General features: G+C 39.2%; 1 protein-coding gene across 1 annotated transcript in view; it reads right to left on the bottom strand.

Annotated features, from left to right (window-relative positions):
- Nucleotides 1-1014: 1014 nt before the first annotated feature.
- Nucleotides 1015-20903, bottom strand: part of UBE2E3 (ubiquitin conjugating enzyme E2 E3) — a 54045-nt gene continuing 34156 nt past the window's right edge. Inside the window, exons 3-5 of the mRNA XM_005415895.2 lie at nt 6405-6537; nt 4546-4693; nt 1015-3529 (exon numbers count right to left, since the gene is read on the bottom strand). Of these exons, the coding sequence (XP_005415952.1) occupies nt 3432-3529; nt 4546-4693; nt 6405-6537 (379 nt within the window). The 3' untranslated portion in view covers nt 1015-3431. The remainder of the gene's footprint in view (nt 3530-4545; nt 4694-6404; nt 6538-20903) is intronic.

Below are 20903 nucleotides of genomic sequence, written 5' to 3'. Positions count from 1 at the left end.
AGCCACTGCAAAGCTCTTCAGCCCTGCAGCTTTCCTGTCATGGTGCAGGCAGGTGAGAACACCCCTGACAGGCCACAAATCTGGTTCTCACACATGAAGGTGAAGAAAGGAAGAAGCTTGGTCTCATTTTCAGCAATACCAATGACAAAAATAAGCTGGTACAGAACAGGAACTGGTGTACCACAAAGCCTGAAAGAGTTTCCTTTTCCCCCAAAGGGTAGGGAGGGAGCAGAGCATGAACCAGATCTGGTGCAGTTGATTTCCTTACAAGGCTGCACAAGCCTGGCCCATGGCTTGGGCTGCCCTGTGGTCTTGCTTTCTATGACTCCCTCCCCTTCCTGGCTATAGACTTGGAACAATCTCTACTCAGCACTGATCAGTGAGACTGTCTCTACATCAGGCACACCACACATCACTGACACCAAGAACATGTTACTGCAGAAACAACAAGGCTGATATTTATTAGCCTCTCCATTATATGCAGTATTTTTATTTTTTAAACACTTACATTTACCCATCCCTTCTCACTTGCTCTGAATGTAGCCACCAGCTCAGTTGAAGAGGTGTTTGCCCCTCTCTGTTCCTCAGATGTGTCACAGGCTGGGACTGCTGGTTTCCACACTAGATCTCTTTATGACAGATCATCATGGAACCTAGTTTGGGCAGCTTCCCAGCAAGATGCGTGCATTCCCCATTCAAATCCCAAAGACAACAGAAAAAGAAAACCCCATTCAAAATGAAGAAGAGGGCATGTGCAGTATCTTCAGCTTTACACAAAAATGTCATTTCAGTTCACTGTTTCCCAAATACACAGCCTAGTGACTGGTGATAATTTTCTGTTCTATCTTCATAAAATTGTAAAAGAGGATCAGTGCCATTCTTTGGTAGCATACAGGATTCACACCAGCACAGCCAGGAAGGAAATAGTTTGAAACAACAGATGCTGTTCACAACCAGTGCTTTGGATATATTTCCAGCAGAGGCTACTTCCCTCACCATGAAAACAGACACACATTCTCATTTAACAACTAATTGATTTATTTAACAATACAAATTTCTTTCTACTGCATGGTTTAGCAGAGAGAACTTGAGAAACAAAATTAGCTTCTTTTCTTTTTCTTTTAAAGTTTAAATGTTTACACAAAACAACCTTTACTTCAGTAAATATAAAATTTACACACAAAAAAAATCTACATTAAAAAAGAACAGAATCATGACAAACCAACAGAAAAAAAAAAAGAGGATGGGAATTCAGTGTAAAGGATCCAATTGCAAGGAAGGCAAGATGGGGCAACACTAACAAGGCATCCCATTTGTACACCTAGGTATCTGAAGCTGTAGGTACAATACAAACCCAAAATACATTAAAATTAGAATTAAAACCTGTATTTTTATAGCAGAATATTTTATGATATAAATATCTGTAAATTCTGTAGGCAACACAGTTAGTGCAAGAACTCCATAGTTTGCTCTCCACTGGAAGGTCACTGGAGTGGTGTAGGAGCACCCTGTGGCCCACGAGTGCACTAATGGTCAGCAGGGAGCAGACTTTAGACGTGCAGCCCGGATGTGATAGCCCCTTGTTTCTTTGCCAATCTGTGCTATTTCTCACACATCCAATGACATGACAAGAAATTCTGGTCACCTTCAGCAGTGATTTCCAGCACTTCATCTCCTGGCATTAGTCTGTTACCTGACTTAGGCATATTCACCTGCCAGGTCCTGTTTCTCATTCCCTTTTGCACTTTTTAACCTGAACTCTAAAGTTATCTTGTAGCTACCAAGAGAGATTGGCTTCTAGGTTGACATATTTGGGATACACAGTTCTTCAAGCCACCTTCAGGCATCTGTAGAAATATTTAAAGTAGGGTGGAAAATTCATGGTCAAAGGTTATGTGATACAAAAACCAGGGACCTGTATAGTAATAGTTAATTTTAGATCTAAATCTTTAGTATTTTTTGTATTGATTTAATATTTAAAATTAACTTTCAGCTTTCATATATTAAATGAGCAGAGCATCTTATGGATGGAAGTGCTAGGTTATCTCCAAAAACACCAGGTAGTAAGGGAGATTGTAAAATTTAAAATTAAGTGTAATTTTAAAATCATTTAAAGGAATCAAGTGTATTTTTTTATAATCGATACTGTGACTGGCAAACTATAAAAGCTTAAATTATAAAACTATTAGTGACTCTACCTTTTAAACTGTATGTACTATAAAGCTGTATTTTCGTACTTACAGATGTTACAAAATTTCCAAGGCAGGAAGTGAAGGGGGGAAAAGGTAGTCTAAAACACTTTTACAGATTTCATTTTTACTAAGAAAGGTTATTTCTCCCACAAATGTTTTTATGTCATATAAATCTGATTAAATTCATTGTACTCCTCTCTTTTCTGGGTAGATGATACAGTGTTCAATCATGTTTTGGAAGACCTTTTTCAATGGATAACTCAGTTCTCTAGGTCAGCAAGTCCAACTTGCTTTACTCAGAAAAAAAAAAGCACCAGACTATCTCTAACTTGGCCATCCTCCTGCAAAAAACCTTTGTAGCAAGACTGAGGCAGCCTGTTCTGAGAGCAGGACTGGCCCTGAAGCAACCAGCTACATTAACTTCTGGAGTAAGCATATGAAATGTGATCATTTCAACTTGAGAAAGAGCTGAAAAGTATTAAATTTCAGAAAATTTTAAGAAATTTCACTTGTTCTGTTAAAAACAAAACAGGGAAAACTTAATCCACAGGTGTGCATTAAATATTTAATAGCAAGCCTTTGCTTATGCATATTAATTTAAAAATTATCCACAGGGATCTGTGATACATTGGCCTTGCCTTGTTACTATAACTAAATTTATTAAAATATTAATTTAAAATAGGAAAACAAAGAAACTACTCCTTGGGGAACATGTTTATTGTGTTTGAGATGATACACTGGGTGCTCTCTGAGCTACAAAGGGAAAAAGGAAATCCTTTCATTACAAACTGACAAAGGTAAAAGTTAAAACAGTTTTCACAACAGCATGTACCACATATTGGAAATAGATCTGGGTTTAATACAAATGACATAATTCCTAGTAATCTACAGCTACCTTTAATAACTTCATACAGATAATGAATTAGGCTAAAATGCACTATAATATTTGGTTGACTTCAGGAACAGTATCCTTAGTACATCACAAAATACATTTTGATATCCCAAAGAAGCAAGACTTGCAAGTAGGCATTTTAAACATAACTAATCTACAGCTACAAACTTCTACTCTTGATAGCATTTACCTTTTTGGGGGGCAGTATCCCAGTCTTCAAAAGGATAAAAGCAGAGTAGAATCAGTATAACATATACACAGAAGTCCGTATTGTAAAGGCTATAAAGATTTGTTGCACACTGCAAAGTTGCCTTCTGCATCTTCACACTGCACAAGTAGTTTGTCATTTATGTTGCATATCTCTTGGTCCACTGTCTGGCTATCCTGTCATGTTCTGCTCTGTTGGTCAGGTACTGAGTGGCTATGCTTCCAACCAGAGGATCAGCTGCAAAAGGCAGGACAAAATGCATCAGAATCCACCCATAAGTAACAGAAACCCCCAAGTTAAAACATATTTTAAAACACAGCATCCATTCAAAAATATAGTTTAGACCAAAAATATAGTGGAGCTGTCATCATATAAGACATTTCCAAGAAAGCACAAATGAACAAAGCACAACAAACAGGAAAAATCTATTGTGGTTATCTGCATATGAATGAATCTTGCCTCAGGCAGGTGCTCTGCTTTCAGCCCTTTGCCTGCGGGACGCATTCAGCAGCTGCCCAGCACCCTCCTGTCAGGGAGGTGCACAGGACTAGTGGGAGTTAGAGCATCAGAGCTGCAGGACACACCGAGGGGAGCCCTTCAGGAGCCATCAAGGCTTTGTACCTAAGAGGCTGATCCATTTCTCCCTAACTGTGACCACTTTCTGTAAATGAACGGTCCCTTAGCACGATTGCTCAGTTCCTGCTCTGACCGCAGGCAATTAGCATCTATTGCCTAATGACACTGGTCACACACTGCTGCTGAGAATCTGTACTGCTTCCATGGAGCTCCTCCCCTCCCCACAGGATCAAGAAAGTGTCTTTGAAATAGGGAGAGTTCTCTCTGAACATCACCTCCCTCACATTTGCAAGATTAAGCCTTTCAACCGCTGTCTTAAGAGACTTCCTGCAGCCTCTTCTGACATGCAGGATTTATAACTCAGGAGAATGTTGCTCCTTTCCTGGACTGAACACTCCTTTGCTGGACCTCCTTCAATACAGACCTTCAATGACATCAACTTATTTTCTCCATCATATCTTGGAAAAAAAAGGGACTTAGTGCTATTTACCTTCTGTTGTGTCACAAGAGTGAAAAACACCATTAAAAGAGGGACCACATCCACTATGGAGTGCTTCACCACAAATTAAAAAATATTAAATTTTATTTAATCTGCATGCAATCAAATATACAAATTACATTCCATGGCAACTAAGTCAAATGACTGAGAGTCTCTCAGTGAACTATCAGCTCCTTACCTGGGTTGCAGTCTGTCAGAAGTGAACAAATAGACAGCAGAACCTTTGAAATAGTCAAAGCAGGGCTCCAGTTGTCTTTCAGGATATCCAGACAGATGACTCCCTGACTGTTGATGTTGCAGTGATAAATTCTGGTGCGGAAAGTAACCTGAAATCACAGCATAAGAGACAGAGAAAGTCATTCAGTGCTGCCCAGGGATGGTGCCCCTTGGCTCTGAGCAGCCTGTGGGACTCCCAGTTCCGCAGAGCTTCTGCAGACGCAGCTCCTCTCTGCTTGGCTTCCAAACCACAATTGTTTAACAGGAGAGTGACTATTTTCTGTAGCCAGGGCTGCCTTTAAGAAATCTACCATGGTGAGATTAGGGGCATAAACTGCTTTCATACAGGCTCTCTAACAGTACCCACAAAAATAAGGACCTACTTTGTAGTATGGTAGCTACTTAATGAACATACCACGTCAGGAACATTCTAATCACAAATGTAATTTTACTGTAGTTTCTGAAGGTGAGGAAGTACACAGAATTTGTCTGCATGCGCAGTATTAGTTGATCTTTTTCTTTCTTTCAAAAGCCTAAATACAAACCATGAAAATTAGTCTTGTTAAACTAACAATGAAATCTTTGTTCTTACCCTTCATTAGGCAGAATATAATATACAGCCAAAACCATGCTATTACACTTAATCCATCCTTAAATTATTTCAGACTAATATTGATAGAGCATGTGAACTTTCTGCACAAATAAGAAGTGAGAAATATGTAACTGCTTTAATTACGCAAAGCACAAGAACATATGGAATTTTTTCGTTTTCATACTGATTGGGGGCGGAGTAGAAGCCACAATGTATCCTAAATATTTTAAAATTATCATGATCTAAAAAAACCCACAAGATTTGAATGAGGAATTTGTCTAAAACTGTGCATCACTTCAGTATAACATTCTTAACTCAGAACATACTAAGTGCTGTGGGTTAAAGAGGTGTGTGAAATATAGAGTGTATATTCCTTATGTTGTAATCATTCTGGGAATGAAAAAGGTATTAGATTTATAGTAACATAGTTATAGCCCCCAAAGATCTAAGTTGTAGAATGTTGTGTGGTAAAATGTATTTAGTTAGAGTTTTGCAGTGTCTTTTCTGGTGACTTGGTCAAGAGCTGTTATTTGGCAGTAAGGGAGGGGAAAAGGGAATGACCTTTAAATTCTTTCATATCCATCAGTAAATTACAATTTATTAGGTGTCCACACTATTTCTGAGCAAGGAATTGACATTTTAATTTAAGATTAGTTTAATTTAATAAAAAGAGCTTTTGCTCAAAAACATTATCAAACAAGACTGCTGATTTTAGCAGTAGTAAATAGACATTTTAAGATAATGGAAATTCATCACACTAATTTACCCAATTTTAAGTCACAATATAATGCTCCAGTTTTCTATGTGAACTTATTTTAGCTTTTTCTTATTTTTAAAAAAAATACGGATAATATTTAATATGGAATCTGGCTCATAACACGAAAGACTATTATACATATATTTTAGTAGCTAGAATGAGAAGAAGGAAACATAAGAAAGTCTTGTGTTGTCCTCTACTAGAACTAAAATTTCTTGGATCTTACCTGTTGATCAGAATTATCATCTTATTTATCACTTAGTGAAGTTTGGAAATCAGTACTGACTGTGGTAATCAAGAAGCAAATTAGATGGGATTTTTCTGAGATGGCAAGCCAAGATTTTGGACCTTGTAGTTTTCAAGAGACCATAAACAAATTTGATATTCAGAAAGCGATGTGCAGTCACTTGGCTGCAATCTGTATTCTTCTCACATGAGAAAATGATAAGCACAATAAAAACCTTACCCTTACCTTTGGTGGCTTGAATGGATAGTCAGATGAAAATGTGATATCCAGGAAGAAAACGCCTCCTTCATATACAGAACCTGGAGGTCCAAGTATAGTAGATCTCCATTCATAAATGTTATCTCCTTTAGGACCGGCACTGTGTAAAGAAAAAAGTGGAGAGGGAAAGAAAGAGTCAGATGTACCTTTGAGAGAGGCATTTTATGGATTTCCTTCAGCACTCATTTTATCGAATAAAAACCATTTGATTATTTTTAACACCTGCCCAATTTCCAGCTGATTTCAGTGGGCTAGATGTTTTAAACTTGCACAAAAGCTGGGTACTCTGATGTCCCTTTGGAGAGACAGCAATGAAACAGAATGACCATGCACTACTGGTTTTTCACTGTCCAAAACATATCCCCAGATCTATTTTCTTGAGTCATTGTTCTGAGCTTCTGTGTCACCCATTCATCACCTTTTCTGCACCACCATTTCCATGCCATCATATTTGTACACAAAAGGAGTTTTACATCTTGACCACATTTGTCTTCTCCAAGCTTTTAGCAGACCACATCTTCATAAAAAATGTGGCTTTCAAGTATACTGATACACACTTATTGCTACTTGTTTCATAGGCTAGAGTGAAATGTTACACCCTTGGGCAGCAAAACTAGGGAAGGGCTAGAGAATCAAGCAACAAGGAATTGAGCTTCTTGCAGCAGTCATTCCAAATAACTGTTCCTTCAGGATATATTTGTGTTATGCCTCTGGGCAATCGGCAATGAGACAACAAGCCAAAAATATTTTATTTTAAGCATGCATTTCTCACCAGGGAAAGGGTTACTGCATAATTACTATTAAAGTAAAAAAGTTTGAAAGAATGGATAATGACCCAGCATTTTCTCAACTTCTGAGCTGTCACTAATGCTATTATCACACAGTAACCATCTAACCTCCTCACAAAAAACCCTAACCAAACAATAAACCCCTCCCCCTCGCCCCCCAAAGGAACAGCCACCAAAAAATTCAAATCTTTAGCAAGCCTGGATAAAAATTAACCTAACCTTCCACAAAGGGTCCTGAACCCACCCTGCTGAGAGCCAAACTTACTGACCTGACTGCTATGGAGAGCAACAGCATTGAACTCATGGAGACACAGTGGCTTAATCACATCTACGTAGATAAGCCAATAACACAGCACTGTGAAAGATCCTTTCAGTTTTCCCCACCTGGGCAGTTTCCCAGGCACCACCTCCATTTCCCAGCCACGCTGAAGCAGCCCCATCCTTCTCCCTCTGTGGTGCCCAGGAACAGGCCCTGAGGACTGTCACACGTGAATTGCACATGAAGCGAGTGACAGGGCATGGCACCACACTGGGGAATTTGTGGTTTCTGGAACTGCTCGACACACAGAGGAAACTCCCTACAAATGAAAGGCTCTTCCTATGTCATGTCACCCCACGTATTTGTCATATATATGTCTGCAGTCTGTAACACAACACGTTGGACATCCATCCTTACTATGTAGTCAAACATGGAGACGCTCATCAGAGACAAGGAATATAAGCAGTCTGCACTATGGATCTGCAATCCCTCCCCCCCCACCAAAATTTAGCTATTTTTACATTAAGATCATATTTGAGAAAAAAATTGCTAATTTTGATTATGAATTCACTTTCAATTCATAATTTTCCAAGATGCTTTTTATCTTGTAGACATTTCATGTACCAAATGTTACAGTTCTTTCATAAACAGGACAAAATAATAATGGAATTTGGATGACATCCTATTTAAATAAAAACAAAAAAATATTTTATGAAGCTGTAGCTATTTTCCTGTTGCCAAAATGAAAGTAGATAACAATAGAATATTGGCCTCCAGAGCACAGCTAGGGGGAAAAAACCCCTACAGGTGCTGTCAAAATAAAGTTTGGGTCTAAAATCTTTCTTTCTATCTGCAATGCGTACATAAAAGTGGAAGCAAAATACTAGATACACTTTAAGGAAAAAAAAAAGGGATATCTAGAAGCAAACAGGTCCATTTTTGGTAATGCAATGAACCATTTGTACCTCCAGTCACTCCAGAAGATAATTTTATTCATGCTCCCTAAAAACCAATTAGTGTAAGAACTGAAAATATTGGGGCAGTAACGACAACATTTAAAACCCACACAGGCCACTGAAATGTTTCAATTAATTCTGGACATTCATCAAGCTTACAGCTAATTAGCATTGTGCTTGAAAACCAGATTTCTCTGGAGCAAATCAATTTCAGCATAAGATGTCCTAATGACTGCTTTATAGTTTAATGCAGAGGTTAGTGCTCTTGCCCTGCATGTCAGGTACCTTTCTTTCATACACCCCCAACAGCTGGATGCATTTCAATCAAATTAATGAAATGGATGGATCAAATCAGTGACATGTTCTAGCCCAATGAATCAGTCACGATCAAGCGCAGCACCAGCCCAGAATCAAACTACCTGGTAATCACTTACCAAGTCAGAGCTAGGGCATCCATGAGCTGGTAGCCACAAAACACAAAATCTTGATGGAGCAACAGGTCTGAATGACAATTTCAGTGTTTTGGCTACAGAGCATACAAGTGCAGCCCATCGCTAACAGCCTGCTGTCCTACTAAATTAGCTTCAGAACATCACAAATTCAGTAAAGGCACCAACACTTCATTCTCAATAAAAAATCCACTTGATTAATTTTTATATGGGCTAAGAAAATCTCAGACAGAATAACAAAGCAATTTAATTGAAATGACAAAATATTATTTGCAGCATTAGGGAGGTTTACTTCATACATTAAAGATGGATTGCTTTTTAAAAATAAATTAGAGTTAACTGGCTGCATCTGCTTCCTAAGCAAATATTCATTATGCCACTTCACTGAGGAATATATACCTGATTCAGATAAGACAAAGGATTTATGACCATGCTGTAGCCAAGCTAGTCCACAGAACAGATTTAATTTACAAGTGTGACTTCAGATGGTAAATTTGAAAAGACATGAGGTTAAACTTGAGGGGCCCATGGGTTCACAGCAGGTCTGTCAAACCTAATTCTGCTGAGCCCTGGCTGTGAAATTTCCCAAAGACAAAGGACAGCTTTTCCAGAAGAGTGTTAAGAGCATTCATGTGGATGCAGCAGCATTCACACCAGCAAGAAGCCTGTTAGACTCCCAATGCAGTGGTTACAGAAATCCAAGTTCAGCTTTTGTTACAATTTATTAAATCAAAATGCATTGAAGCTGCCCACATGGAACGAAATGCAGGACAAGAAACTAGGACAAGAAACTTCCAATCTACAATGATGCTGGTAGCATTTTGCTTTCTGCACTTACTAAATGCACTGCTGTCAACAGCTCTCCTCTAAAACACAAGACTCTAAGTTTGGCGACAGAATGCAGCTTCATAGTTCTGAGACTGTGCTAACTGAGAAGAAAAAGGATGAAGGAAAATGTAATTTGGCTAAATTTGATGTTAACCCTGTGTTATGCTTTATTATGATACAGAATATGAGTCTGCAACAGCATATATCAAACTGGGGGGTGGGTGTGCTTGTTTTTGGAAGCTTCCAACAGTGAAGTGTGACTGACTGACTGACTCTAAAAGCCTTATGAGAAATGTCATTGGTGTCACAGAACTAAAGGTACTGGTCTACACCTCAAAAAAAAAAAAAAAAAAACCAACAAAAAAACCCACTGGAGGCGTCTACATGGCACAAGCTTAAGTGGTGGAATATTTTCTCATGTTCTCCTCTCAAAGGCTCCACCTTCAGGTGTGATACCCAAGCAGGCAGAATCATAGAATGGTGAAGGCTGGAAAAGATCTCTACTCATTATTACAAAGGCAGCAGCTAACAAACCAAATGGGGCTCCTGGGGTGAGAATTATGTAAGGAAAGACCTCCCTCCATCCTTCCCAAACATTTATTTCAAATTGAGATTCAGCCAGAGTAAAACTCTTGGAAGTTCTTCACAAACTGCTCAGCCACAACTCTGTCACTATATAATTTTTACAGCAGTGTAAGTGAAGTCAGTGCTTTAAGAGAGGGATAAGATATCTCTTTTGATTTTTCTTATTTCAACTGGAGGTACTAAGTAAAGAAAGAAAAATGCCTGCAGGCATGTTTCACAATCTTGTGCTTGAAAAATCCACTTCATAATGCTACAGTATAGTGAAGCTCTGCGAAATCTTCGACCAGCTTTGGAAATTGACTTTTACAAATCCTTCTGGAAGAAAGGCACTCAGGATGTTACCAGCACAAAAGGCTGTGTTTTGGACACACACACAGCTAAAGCTAAATTATCTAGTTCAGTGTGACACCACCAGATACTAAAGGGGCTGTGACAGATCCCACCAGCATTTACAATTCAGGTAAATGTACAGACCCCATCTGTAGGGACTCTGCTTGCTTCACCATCTCAGCTTCTGAGTTTGATGAACTCATTTCCAGTGGAAGAAAAATTCCCCAGGCTCAAGGAACTTCAACTTATCACAGAGGTGGAGATTCATATTTACTATGCAGGATATCTAATGTGGATGCTGATGTTTGCCCCTCAGGCTACCCAGACAATCAGGGCAGAGAGAAGAGTGATTGCAGCCCCCAGAATATCTAAATACTCCCCAACACCAATGTGCTCCATCTCCCTCTGGTGACCTTTCACCAACAGCATGGGGAGCCTGGCTCCTAACTCAAGCCACTAAGCTCAGCACTTGAGAAAATCCTCCTCACCCCTCCTTGTAATGAGAAAGTGAGTGAAAACAGAGCTAGACAACCCTATCTAGTAGCACACTACCTTTTTATCTAGCTACAGATACACACTGTCATGCTGCTGGTAATTAAAGAACAAAAAATAATCTCACAAGCAACCAAAGGATCTTTATCTGGTGCAAGCTGTCTGACTTGCTCAGTGAGGCCTGGAGAGAGCACAAACCACTTACCAGTAGTTATGTTTTAATGTTGAGCATGGGAATAGAAAATGCTCAAAATACTTTCTTGCTTTGATATTTTCAAAATTTTGAAGAAAATTTGTCCATTATCCTTCTTTTTCTTAATTCTCTTTTCCAAGTGTGGAGGCACTCTTGTGGTTTTGGTTATAGAGTGCAAGAAAGGAAATGAGCATTAATTAAAAGGCATATGTTTGTGTGTGGCTTTCAGTTCTATGACCTGTGACAAGCATGGATAACAATTTCTATTTTCTTTATTTTTCAATGCCTTGTTTACAAGGCTCTCTGGAGTGCTTATTCTCAGCATTCATATTATCAGTACCAGTGCCTAAGCACCTCTACTTAAAGAATCTGGGTACTACATCTTTTAGACACAGAAAACATTCTGGTTTCACTGGCAGGAGCTACAAGTATAGCCCTAATTTTAGGATTACAGCATTTTTCTAAGGTTGGACACATGAGGGCTGTCTATGGCAATGTATGAAAACTGTGCAGAAAACACATTTTGACAAGGTGCTCACTATTATTAAGGTTTATATGCTATGTGCAATTTTTTACAAAGAAAAAGTTTCAATCTATTGTGCTCTTTATGTAGCTACAATCGTTTTTATTTTACCTGGCACTGAACTACTTATTACATTTGTTTGCTGGAAAAGGTTATTTACTGCTTCTAGCAGATCCACAGAGGCTCTGTGGAACTGAGGATATAAGGATCTAGTTCAGTGTATAAATCTTTCCTTGTGTCACTTCCTTAAAGTCTATAATGTCCTTATGATTGAAATCTAGAAATTAGCATTAAAAAAAAAAAAGAACCTATTTTTACCTCATGGATCCCCCGATAATTCAGCTGGTTGTAAAGCAGTGCAGGACTTGTGCCCAAGGACATGGTTCAATGCAAAGCCAGTGCAACTTGAGAGCTCCTCAAATACAGCATGGATACTCCAAGCACAGTGCTGATCCAGCCTAAACTAACTTGGCCAAACCATACACGTTCACAAACCATCCATGGATTATCAGCTTTATGCTTAATAAGGTGTCATTTGCCCTCCTGCAGCCATAGTAGGGCATGAACTTTAGCTGCTTGCTCTGGCTTAGAATGCAATCACGCGGCTGTGGTTGATGAACTCAGGTTCAGGTCACACTGTACCATCAGGGGACCTCAGCCAGTGCAGCTCTGCTATTAATCACCCTGAAGGGAAAGATGTGTTTTACACCACTAGAACCTCCAGTGCTAAACTTGCCATTACTAGAAGAATATACACTTTTGTTACCAAAGGAAGCTAAGTAACAAATAATTTGCTAATTTCATCAAAGCTGTAATATGTAGAAAACGCAAGCAATGTATTTTGGAAAGCTGACAGTTTTTCCACTGCCTAAAGCCCCATTGAATTGGTTCATTGCTACAATAGCTTTATAATACTTTCCTCCTTGTATTCCTGCTAGTTCCTAGGACATATTTTGCTGTAGTTAGAAGTCTGTGCAGGTCCTTTCCATCTTCCAGAAGAACCCAAACCAATTATGGAGGCAGAATTCCTGTAATTTTTTTTTTGAAAAGGTAACTAAATACCAGAACACAGTTTGCTAAATTACAACAGAAATATTTAACTTAAACCATGTAACAAAACACATCAGATTTTCTATGTCTATGCTCTTGACAGAGGAGTTGTACCCAGGCAATACACAAAAGAGTTTACCAAATGTGAGTTGTTTCTGAACACAGAAATTTCATAGGCATGAAGAAATTTAAAATAAACCAAATGTTCAGCATGAACTAACTTGTAATATGCACAGAAGTCCCTCTCATATGTTTGCACTGGAGAAATTATCCATACTACCTAATAAAACCCAGAGCAGGACAGTCAGTAAAGGGAAACATTTCCTACTCTTCTGCCATGTGTTCATAATAACAAAGCTTTAATTTAGCATAAAATAAAAGACCAGATCCCTTTCATCAGTGTTGAAAGACCTGTAGTGCTAGTGTCAAAACACTATTTTCTTGCTGTTGATACAAAACTCAATTTGTACTAGGGCCAAATCATTGAAGAATTTCTTTCGTTGAAGAAATTTATCTAGTGGTACACAGTTCTCATTTTTCTTCCACTCAAAATTACTGATGAACCTGCGTTTAGCAAACATGGAAAATTTTGCTTTTCTTCTGTGAGAGAGGATCCCTCTCAACTCCCTAACACAAACAAAACTCATTTGGGATACACACATATTTTGTTCTTCACTATGTTTAGCCTTCATAGTGATTCTAGCAATTCACACTGAAAGAATCACATGGCACCTGAGAAATTGTGCAGCCTTAGTTTAAGGTGTCCACCCACAATTACACCCAGCAGATGTGTGCTGTGGAGTATGACTGCAATGTACAACTCCCAGATCCCAGACCACCACCTCACCCTCAGGAGATTACATTATTAGTAAGTCATTCAGCTGTTCTGGGCCACCCACGTGTTCCAGGTATCAGCCACCTCCACCCTTCACTGCAAAACCTCCATGTCACAAAGCTAAGTGACACTGAGAAATCCAGTTTAGGATTTCCTCTCAATATTTTCAATAACACTTTTCATATCAACGCAGAAAAAAACATATTGTTCCTAACATCCCTTATACACCCTTCAGATGGTGGAAGAAAGAAGTTAAAACAATTTCACTAAAAGACCTAATTAAACTAAAAATACAACTGGCTTTAAAAATGTAGTAAACTTATAAATACTCATGCCTAAGAATAAGAAATGGGTAATTTTCAACAGACTAAGCCTGCAAGTAACTGAACTATTCAAATGAAATCCCCAGCTATCCAGCTACACCAAATACCTAATTATTAGGCAATTCCAAATGCATTAAAAATGTGACCAAGGTATTAAAAAAATCTTCTACCTCTCTGCAGATGATGTTTTGTTTTCTAAGGAAGGTACCTTCATCCAAAAATTGAAAGGAACATCTTTGAACAGTGTTTTTCAAGACAGAAAGCACACTGGTGAATTAGAGAATCACCACCATCCGATAATTCAAGTGCAAAGACAGACTCTGTGATTAAACTTGTGAACGGTGTTAATGTTGTGGAAAAATTTGATTCTAATATCATAAAAGGATAAAGTGCAATTTATAGAACATTATTTATTCAGGTACTTCATGAAGGACCAAGAAAGAGAGAATTGCTGAGAAGATACCTTCACTGAAATGTGTGTGTATCCACCTGTCATGAAGGTGAACACCCAACATGCCTGGAGTTCCCACAGTGGAACCTCCTCCTCCACTTCCAGGATGTCCAGGATTGGGTTTCTCTACCACTTCATAATAACAGAGCTACAAGTTGCATTTCCCCCTCCTCTGAAAAATCAGCTTTCAACTTCAGCAAAGAAGTTCCAGCTTGCCCCAGAGAAGTAAGGACAAAACCAGTCAGTCAGATAACCTTGCCTCCATTACCACACATTAACACTCTGAATAAGAAGCACTTACATGGGGATTTATAAGCTCTAATACACGCATATCACTTCTGTACTTAGAGCTGTTTCATACTAACTTCCTGAAAGTTAACCTGTAGCGAGCACTGAATATTTTCATTCAAAAGAAGTCTGTATTTTCAGTGTCTAAGTCAGTTCTTGGTCCAGTCTTCCTAACCTTCTAGCACAGGCTTTCTCCCAAATCTAATTCCATTATTACCTTTAAATACTTTCTTCCTCTTGCCTGTATCTGTTTCCACATCCGACTGTACAGTATAACAAACCAGAAAATGCTGTGCCATTGCTCCCTGTCTCAGATGCCTACCGTGAAGCCATAAAAGTCTGATGCAAATCTCTGTAACTAGAAAAAGGCTGTGTTTCTCAAAAAAGAATTGTTCTTTCCCAGTTCATACACCAAGACTTTCTCTACCTTGCATGCAATATAGACACCTTCTCCAGTCCAGCCCCTTTCCAACCGTGTTTGGGGTCACAACGTGGGCTAGCTGAATTGAAAGTAGTTACCTGTTTTGAAGGGGCATGAATCTCATTAGGCAAAACTCGAGAACCTTGTTCAGCACAACAGTTCTATGTTCAGAAGGTTTGTCTTTAGTTATGTCTCCACACTGGCCAACAAAATTTCCTACACAGAGTGTTGATCAAATGAGCTTTTTCACTGTTTGTTTCTTTTTCCACTGAAATGAACACCAGAACTCTGGCTATGAGCTTTAAACTCTGGTTAGAGCAAAATGATGACAAGCTTCACATTTTGTGCAGGGGACAAGTTTATCATTGCTGACAACTTTTACATATCTAATTTATTATTTGATATTAATTTCTTTGTGGTGCTGAGCAAGGTGAGAAGTAACCAGTGACTGCTGCCAAGACTCCTAGAAGCAGCAGCTGGCTGCAGACTGGCTCAGATGCCAGCACCAGCACAAGAACTGCTGCAGTGGGGAGGAGAGCAAAAGAGAGGGCTGCAGCAGCTCAACCCAAACTGGCTTAACACATGGTGGAATTATATTCTGCATGTGCAGTTCCAGAGCTACAGCAGGGATAAAGTCAGGGCTCAGGATCCTCTCTCTGACACTGTTCCACAATGTTCATTTAGTATGGGAGCTGTAGAGTGATCCAACATTATGGGCATTAACCACCCTGTACCAGGACACGGCAGGCTCCATTTGGGTTCTGAAACATTAGCCCAACAAAGTCCACTTCACTAGTTAAATATGAGTGCTTGGAGAGTCTCAAAACAAATCAGTTGAGGATAAGAATCTGTTTTGTGTAGTGCAGAACTGGAGACAGATGAAGCAACACTTGGTACAGAGAATATATAAATATAATTTGTGGATAAAAAGCATTAAAACACTCTGGGAATACCAACTTTAGCTCCAAAAGCAGAGCAATTCAAAGGAATAGAGAAAGCATCATGCATACAAATACACATAAATCAATGTCTGATATGAGTTTATTTTACTCCACAAAAGTGTTACTACACTAAAGAAAAATATGAAAATGATAATCATTTCAGGGGAAAGAAAGGTCAATAAACATCTGAGTGAAACAAGTCTCACCTACTAAAATCTGTTTATTGAAAAGCCAGATCCAGCTCAACTATCACTTCCTCTACCAATAATAATTTAATATTCAAAGCAAATGTTCTCTGTGGATATAGCTGTAGTGTAAGGAGCAGAGAGTGTTAGGGTTAGCCCTGGAACAGGGCTTTGTACCCCTCTCTAAGGGAGCTTAGGACAAGCTAGGGAATTTGTGACCCCCCACGGAATTCTGCTGTTGAGCTTGGACCACTGGTACCCCTGGACTAAGATATGCTGGAATTCCATTGTAGGAAAAGTCATCTTCTCTCACAGCCCAGACTCGAGGCAGCTGTTGGGAAGTGTCATTTTACTGCCTGCAGCAGGATACAGAAGCTCAGCCTTGGGCAAATCAAAAGCACATGGACAGCACAGACACTGGGTGCTAAATCCTTCTTTCCAATAGCTCGGGCAGCTGCACCAGTTGCACCACATTCAGGAATTAGATACTGCTACAACACAGACATGGAATGGCTGTGAGCTTAAGAAAAAAAGGCTCACACTGTGTATGGTTTTTATTTGAAGCTATAAGAATGATTTATCAGTGGAGATAATGTCTACTGCAGCAAAATTCATGAGGTTATATACAAATTAAGTATAATCTCTTCCAACATGTCCCAATATTATATATTCATACTTAACTCTACTTCCTTCATATTTTCAGTCAGTATAATTTAGTGAACACCATTAACTATACATTGGCTTACATTTGCAATCTAGGAAAAATAATTTTCTTTCTGATAACAAATCTCAATAGAACTTTTTCTCTGCTGCAAATGCCTAATTTATAAGTAGTGCACTGCTATAAAATTAGCTTAAGACAGGCTGTCTGCTTACTGCACTTAATAGACTCAGAGCTGAAAAGACAAACATTTTTACTAGCAGTGAGTGTGCTGGGACTGCCTGCTGATGTTTAGATGATAAAATATTTGTAAAAAAAAAAGAAGTAGTAAATACATCATTTTGATTTTAACCACTTTTACTGCAGACAAGATAAATATTCTGTTTTACACAAAGAATAATAAACATGACAGGGCAATGACTTGATGGAAGTACCTGCACAGGTATGGCGCAGAACAGGGTACACAAGTAGTCTCCCAAGTCTCTGACAAGTAACCAAAGCACCAGGTCTCAGCAATTCCCATTCAGTGCTTGAAGGTTTATACATCTGAATTTCAGAAACCCCACAAACACCCCTTATCTTTTAAGCAGGTGTAGGTAAGTGCTCCCAAGAGACAACTTACAAAACTAACTTAAATGGCAAGTTTTCTTTCTTGCTTAAATTTTCCTTAATGAAACAAACAAAAAAAAAAACCCAACAAATACACCAATAATGATAATAATAACAAAAGGCTCAAGCTCTGGCCTGGCTCTAGGTCCCTTGCACCTGAGCATGCCACCTCACTTCCCTGGAGAAGGTTGCCAGGTGCCAGCTCTGACAGCAGTGCCAAGCCTCTCTGGCATTTTGGGCTGGGCAGGTGAGGAACCAGCCAGTCACGCCCCAGCAACTCCCAGCTGTGGTGCAGCTGCTAGGGAGCACAGCAAGCTGGTGTGGGGCAGGCTGGCACCTTGGCTCAGGCAGGGAAAGCCAGAAAGAACTCTTTGATAGCTTGTTCCCTTTCGCCATCATGCCAAGCAAATGCCAGAACAGAAGATAATCCTGCAATGGGAAAATACTGGACTTTTTTTTTTGTAGGAGTTACTTTTCCAAAGGGGTAGTCATAGTGTTTTTCATAGCCCACTGATAATTTGTGATCACAAAGATTCAACTTTTCAGAGTTAGGCTTCATCTCACACCTGTTCTCCCTTCACCAAGCAGCAGCAGCTTTCACAGGGCAGGACTCCATAAGAACTGGAAGCTAAGTACCAGATGCCTTGGAAATCTTTCCAATCTGCACAGTTTCATCCAGTTTCCAATGCTTAGCATTAGCTCTTTTGGAACCTCTTCATCCTTATTTTGTGTAACAAATTTTCAACAAGGCAGGAGTTCTTTGTTCTCTCCTAACAAAACAACCTAAAATGTTAACACTTCAGCATGAAATTATTGAACTAAATGCACTTTTCTGGAGATCTGAGCAGATGTATGGGCATTTCCAGACTTACATGAAGTCCTCTAGGCTGTGTTTTTAAAATAACTTCAGAACTACAAAAATTAATACAAACAACAGTTGTAAACTATCTGTGTTTTGCCAAGCACATGGCCACTGAAGTGGTGCACTTATTGAGAATAACCTAAAATAAAATCTTACAGGAGGATGAAAAGAGAACCAAGGACCAAGTCAGACATTTACTTAGATGCAACAACTTTGTCCACAACATTTTACTCCAAATAAAGGCTAGTGGCAATGCAGAGATATACTCATCAGAGCACTGAGCATTCAAGTCTACAATTTACAAGGATGGAAATGATTTTAAAATGTCTTCTCTTGGGGGATATAGCAAAAAAGATGAAGAGTTGGTTGAGTATTTCTGTTCCTGTGGTACTGATGACACAGGAGACTGTCAGTTTGATACAACCTATTTCACAGGGATACTTACCAAGTAACTGGATGGATTCAGTACAAAGTGGGAATATAGACTCCAATATAGACCCCACTCACATGAGTCCTCCAGCTGGCAGAATTGGGAGGGCTTTGAAATACCACAGAAAGCAGCTGGCAGCATCTCTGTATGTGCAGCTGATTGCAAAGCAAATGCCTGACCATGCTCTCACTGTGCTATGGAAGGGGACGTAGTAGGAAATGTATCCTGTGCCCAGAGCCAAGAGGAATGGGTGACAGTGGCAATGTCCTGTTCAACATCAGCATTGCTTTATTTAAACTTCTTTGGACAAAAGGGTTTTCACCTTGGGCAAAATACCAAGACTGCTGAATGCCACCTGCAGAAAGACTGTCATGACTAAAATTCGAAGCAATACCTTCACTTTTATTTTGTACAAATTCTACCCTGTGGATGTTGTCAATTACATACTATAAAAATAAGTAACCTTTATCAGCACTCAGTTTTAAATGTATTTAGATACATGCATTTCAGGTAATAAGCAAGCCTACAATACTCTGTACTTCCTGAGGGCTGAAGGTCATCTGTTACAAGCATCATCTTACCTCCCTTCTTCAAAATACTACCTGAAGTACCTAAAATATGGTTCTGAGTAGATGATATTCAAAAACATTCAGAAACATCAAGTTTATAAGAACTGACAGTATAGAAGTAACGTCCCAAACCACGTGATACATAAATAATGCTCTTAATTTTTCAAGCTACTTTTTCAAGCAAACACTAGTATTCACTAAAAAACCTCTGTGGCTAAAAGGAAGTGGCAAACATAGAATTAGCTGTGTTCACATGTGGATGACTATCCAGGAAGACTGTGGTGACATGAAACCACCCTTTTAGCAGGCACGGAATGACATAATCCCCTGTTGCTGGCATGGCCCAAGCAGCAAAACTTGGAAAGGACTGCCCCCTTCTACGACATGTTACATCCTCTGTGCCTTTGGGACAAAGGAAGTAAGAAGCCCCATTCATTCAAGGCAGTGCTGCTCCTGAGCTTCAGGGCTGTGACAAACATAAGGCCCGCGTGGGTTTCCACACGGGTTCAAAAATGAAATGCTAAAGCAGCAACACTGGTTTTTTTCAATCAGACTAAAAGTAAAAAACTGTTTAGAATATATTCTATGAAGAGAAGTACTGTAAAATGTGGTACTATTCTCCTGCTGACAGTCAATGCTGAGCTGATCTATCAGTCATTTCTGACTTTTTCCATAAGCTTTCCTTGTCAATCTTGGCAATCCTTGGCATCTCTCAGGAGCCCATCCTAAGTTTTTGCATATTTAAAAACAAAGAGAAGATTTACACCATTTTCCTCCAGGGCACTTGGCTCCCCAAGCTATCCTGAAAGCCTTAAACACTTTCATGAGTCTTCTTTTTTGTAATGTTAACAGATTTCCGTTGTTACAACAGCAATTTTATGAGTGTGGCTTTTTGAAAAGATAGATTACCTAGCATGCTCTGAAGCAGTCAATCTATAACACTTTCACATGCCTCTCAAACACTTCAGAACTTGCACCTCCCTTTCAAGATCTGCCCTGGAGAGACCTCCATCACCTGGCATGACCCCAATAACCACTGACTCATCTGAGCCATGGAAGATACAGCAATCCATGCCTTATACAAGGTGCTAACCACTCAAGGTATAAAGAGAGCAATTAGCAGTATGAAGTGGAACATGTCATGGTGATATATTTTTGATGATGCTTCTTTGTGTTCTTCTTTCCCTTTTGAAACCTTTATATATACTCTGCAGATTGGCATTTCTGTGCTTCTTGGATCAACTAAGTGGTTATGCCAAGCCTTCCTACGAACAAGAATTACATTAGTCACTTAAAAATCTACTGCCTACACAGTCATAAACTAATCCACTCAGCTCAATTATATTGGAGCTACAGATCCTGACCAGACCTGCAGTGTGATTTGGGGAGAACTTTGTGGAGCACTGAAAAGGGTGAGCCTGCCAGGCTCTGGAGAGAA

The sequence above is a fragment of the Geospiza fortis genome, unplaced genomic scaffold (genome assembly GCF_000277835.1).
Source record: "Geospiza fortis unplaced genomic scaffold, GeoFor_1.0 scaffold112, whole genome shotgun sequence".
NCBI lineage: Eukaryota > Metazoa > Chordata > Aves > Passeriformes > Thraupidae > Geospiza > Geospiza fortis.
This window is presented reverse-complemented; position numbering and strand designations above follow the sequence as displayed.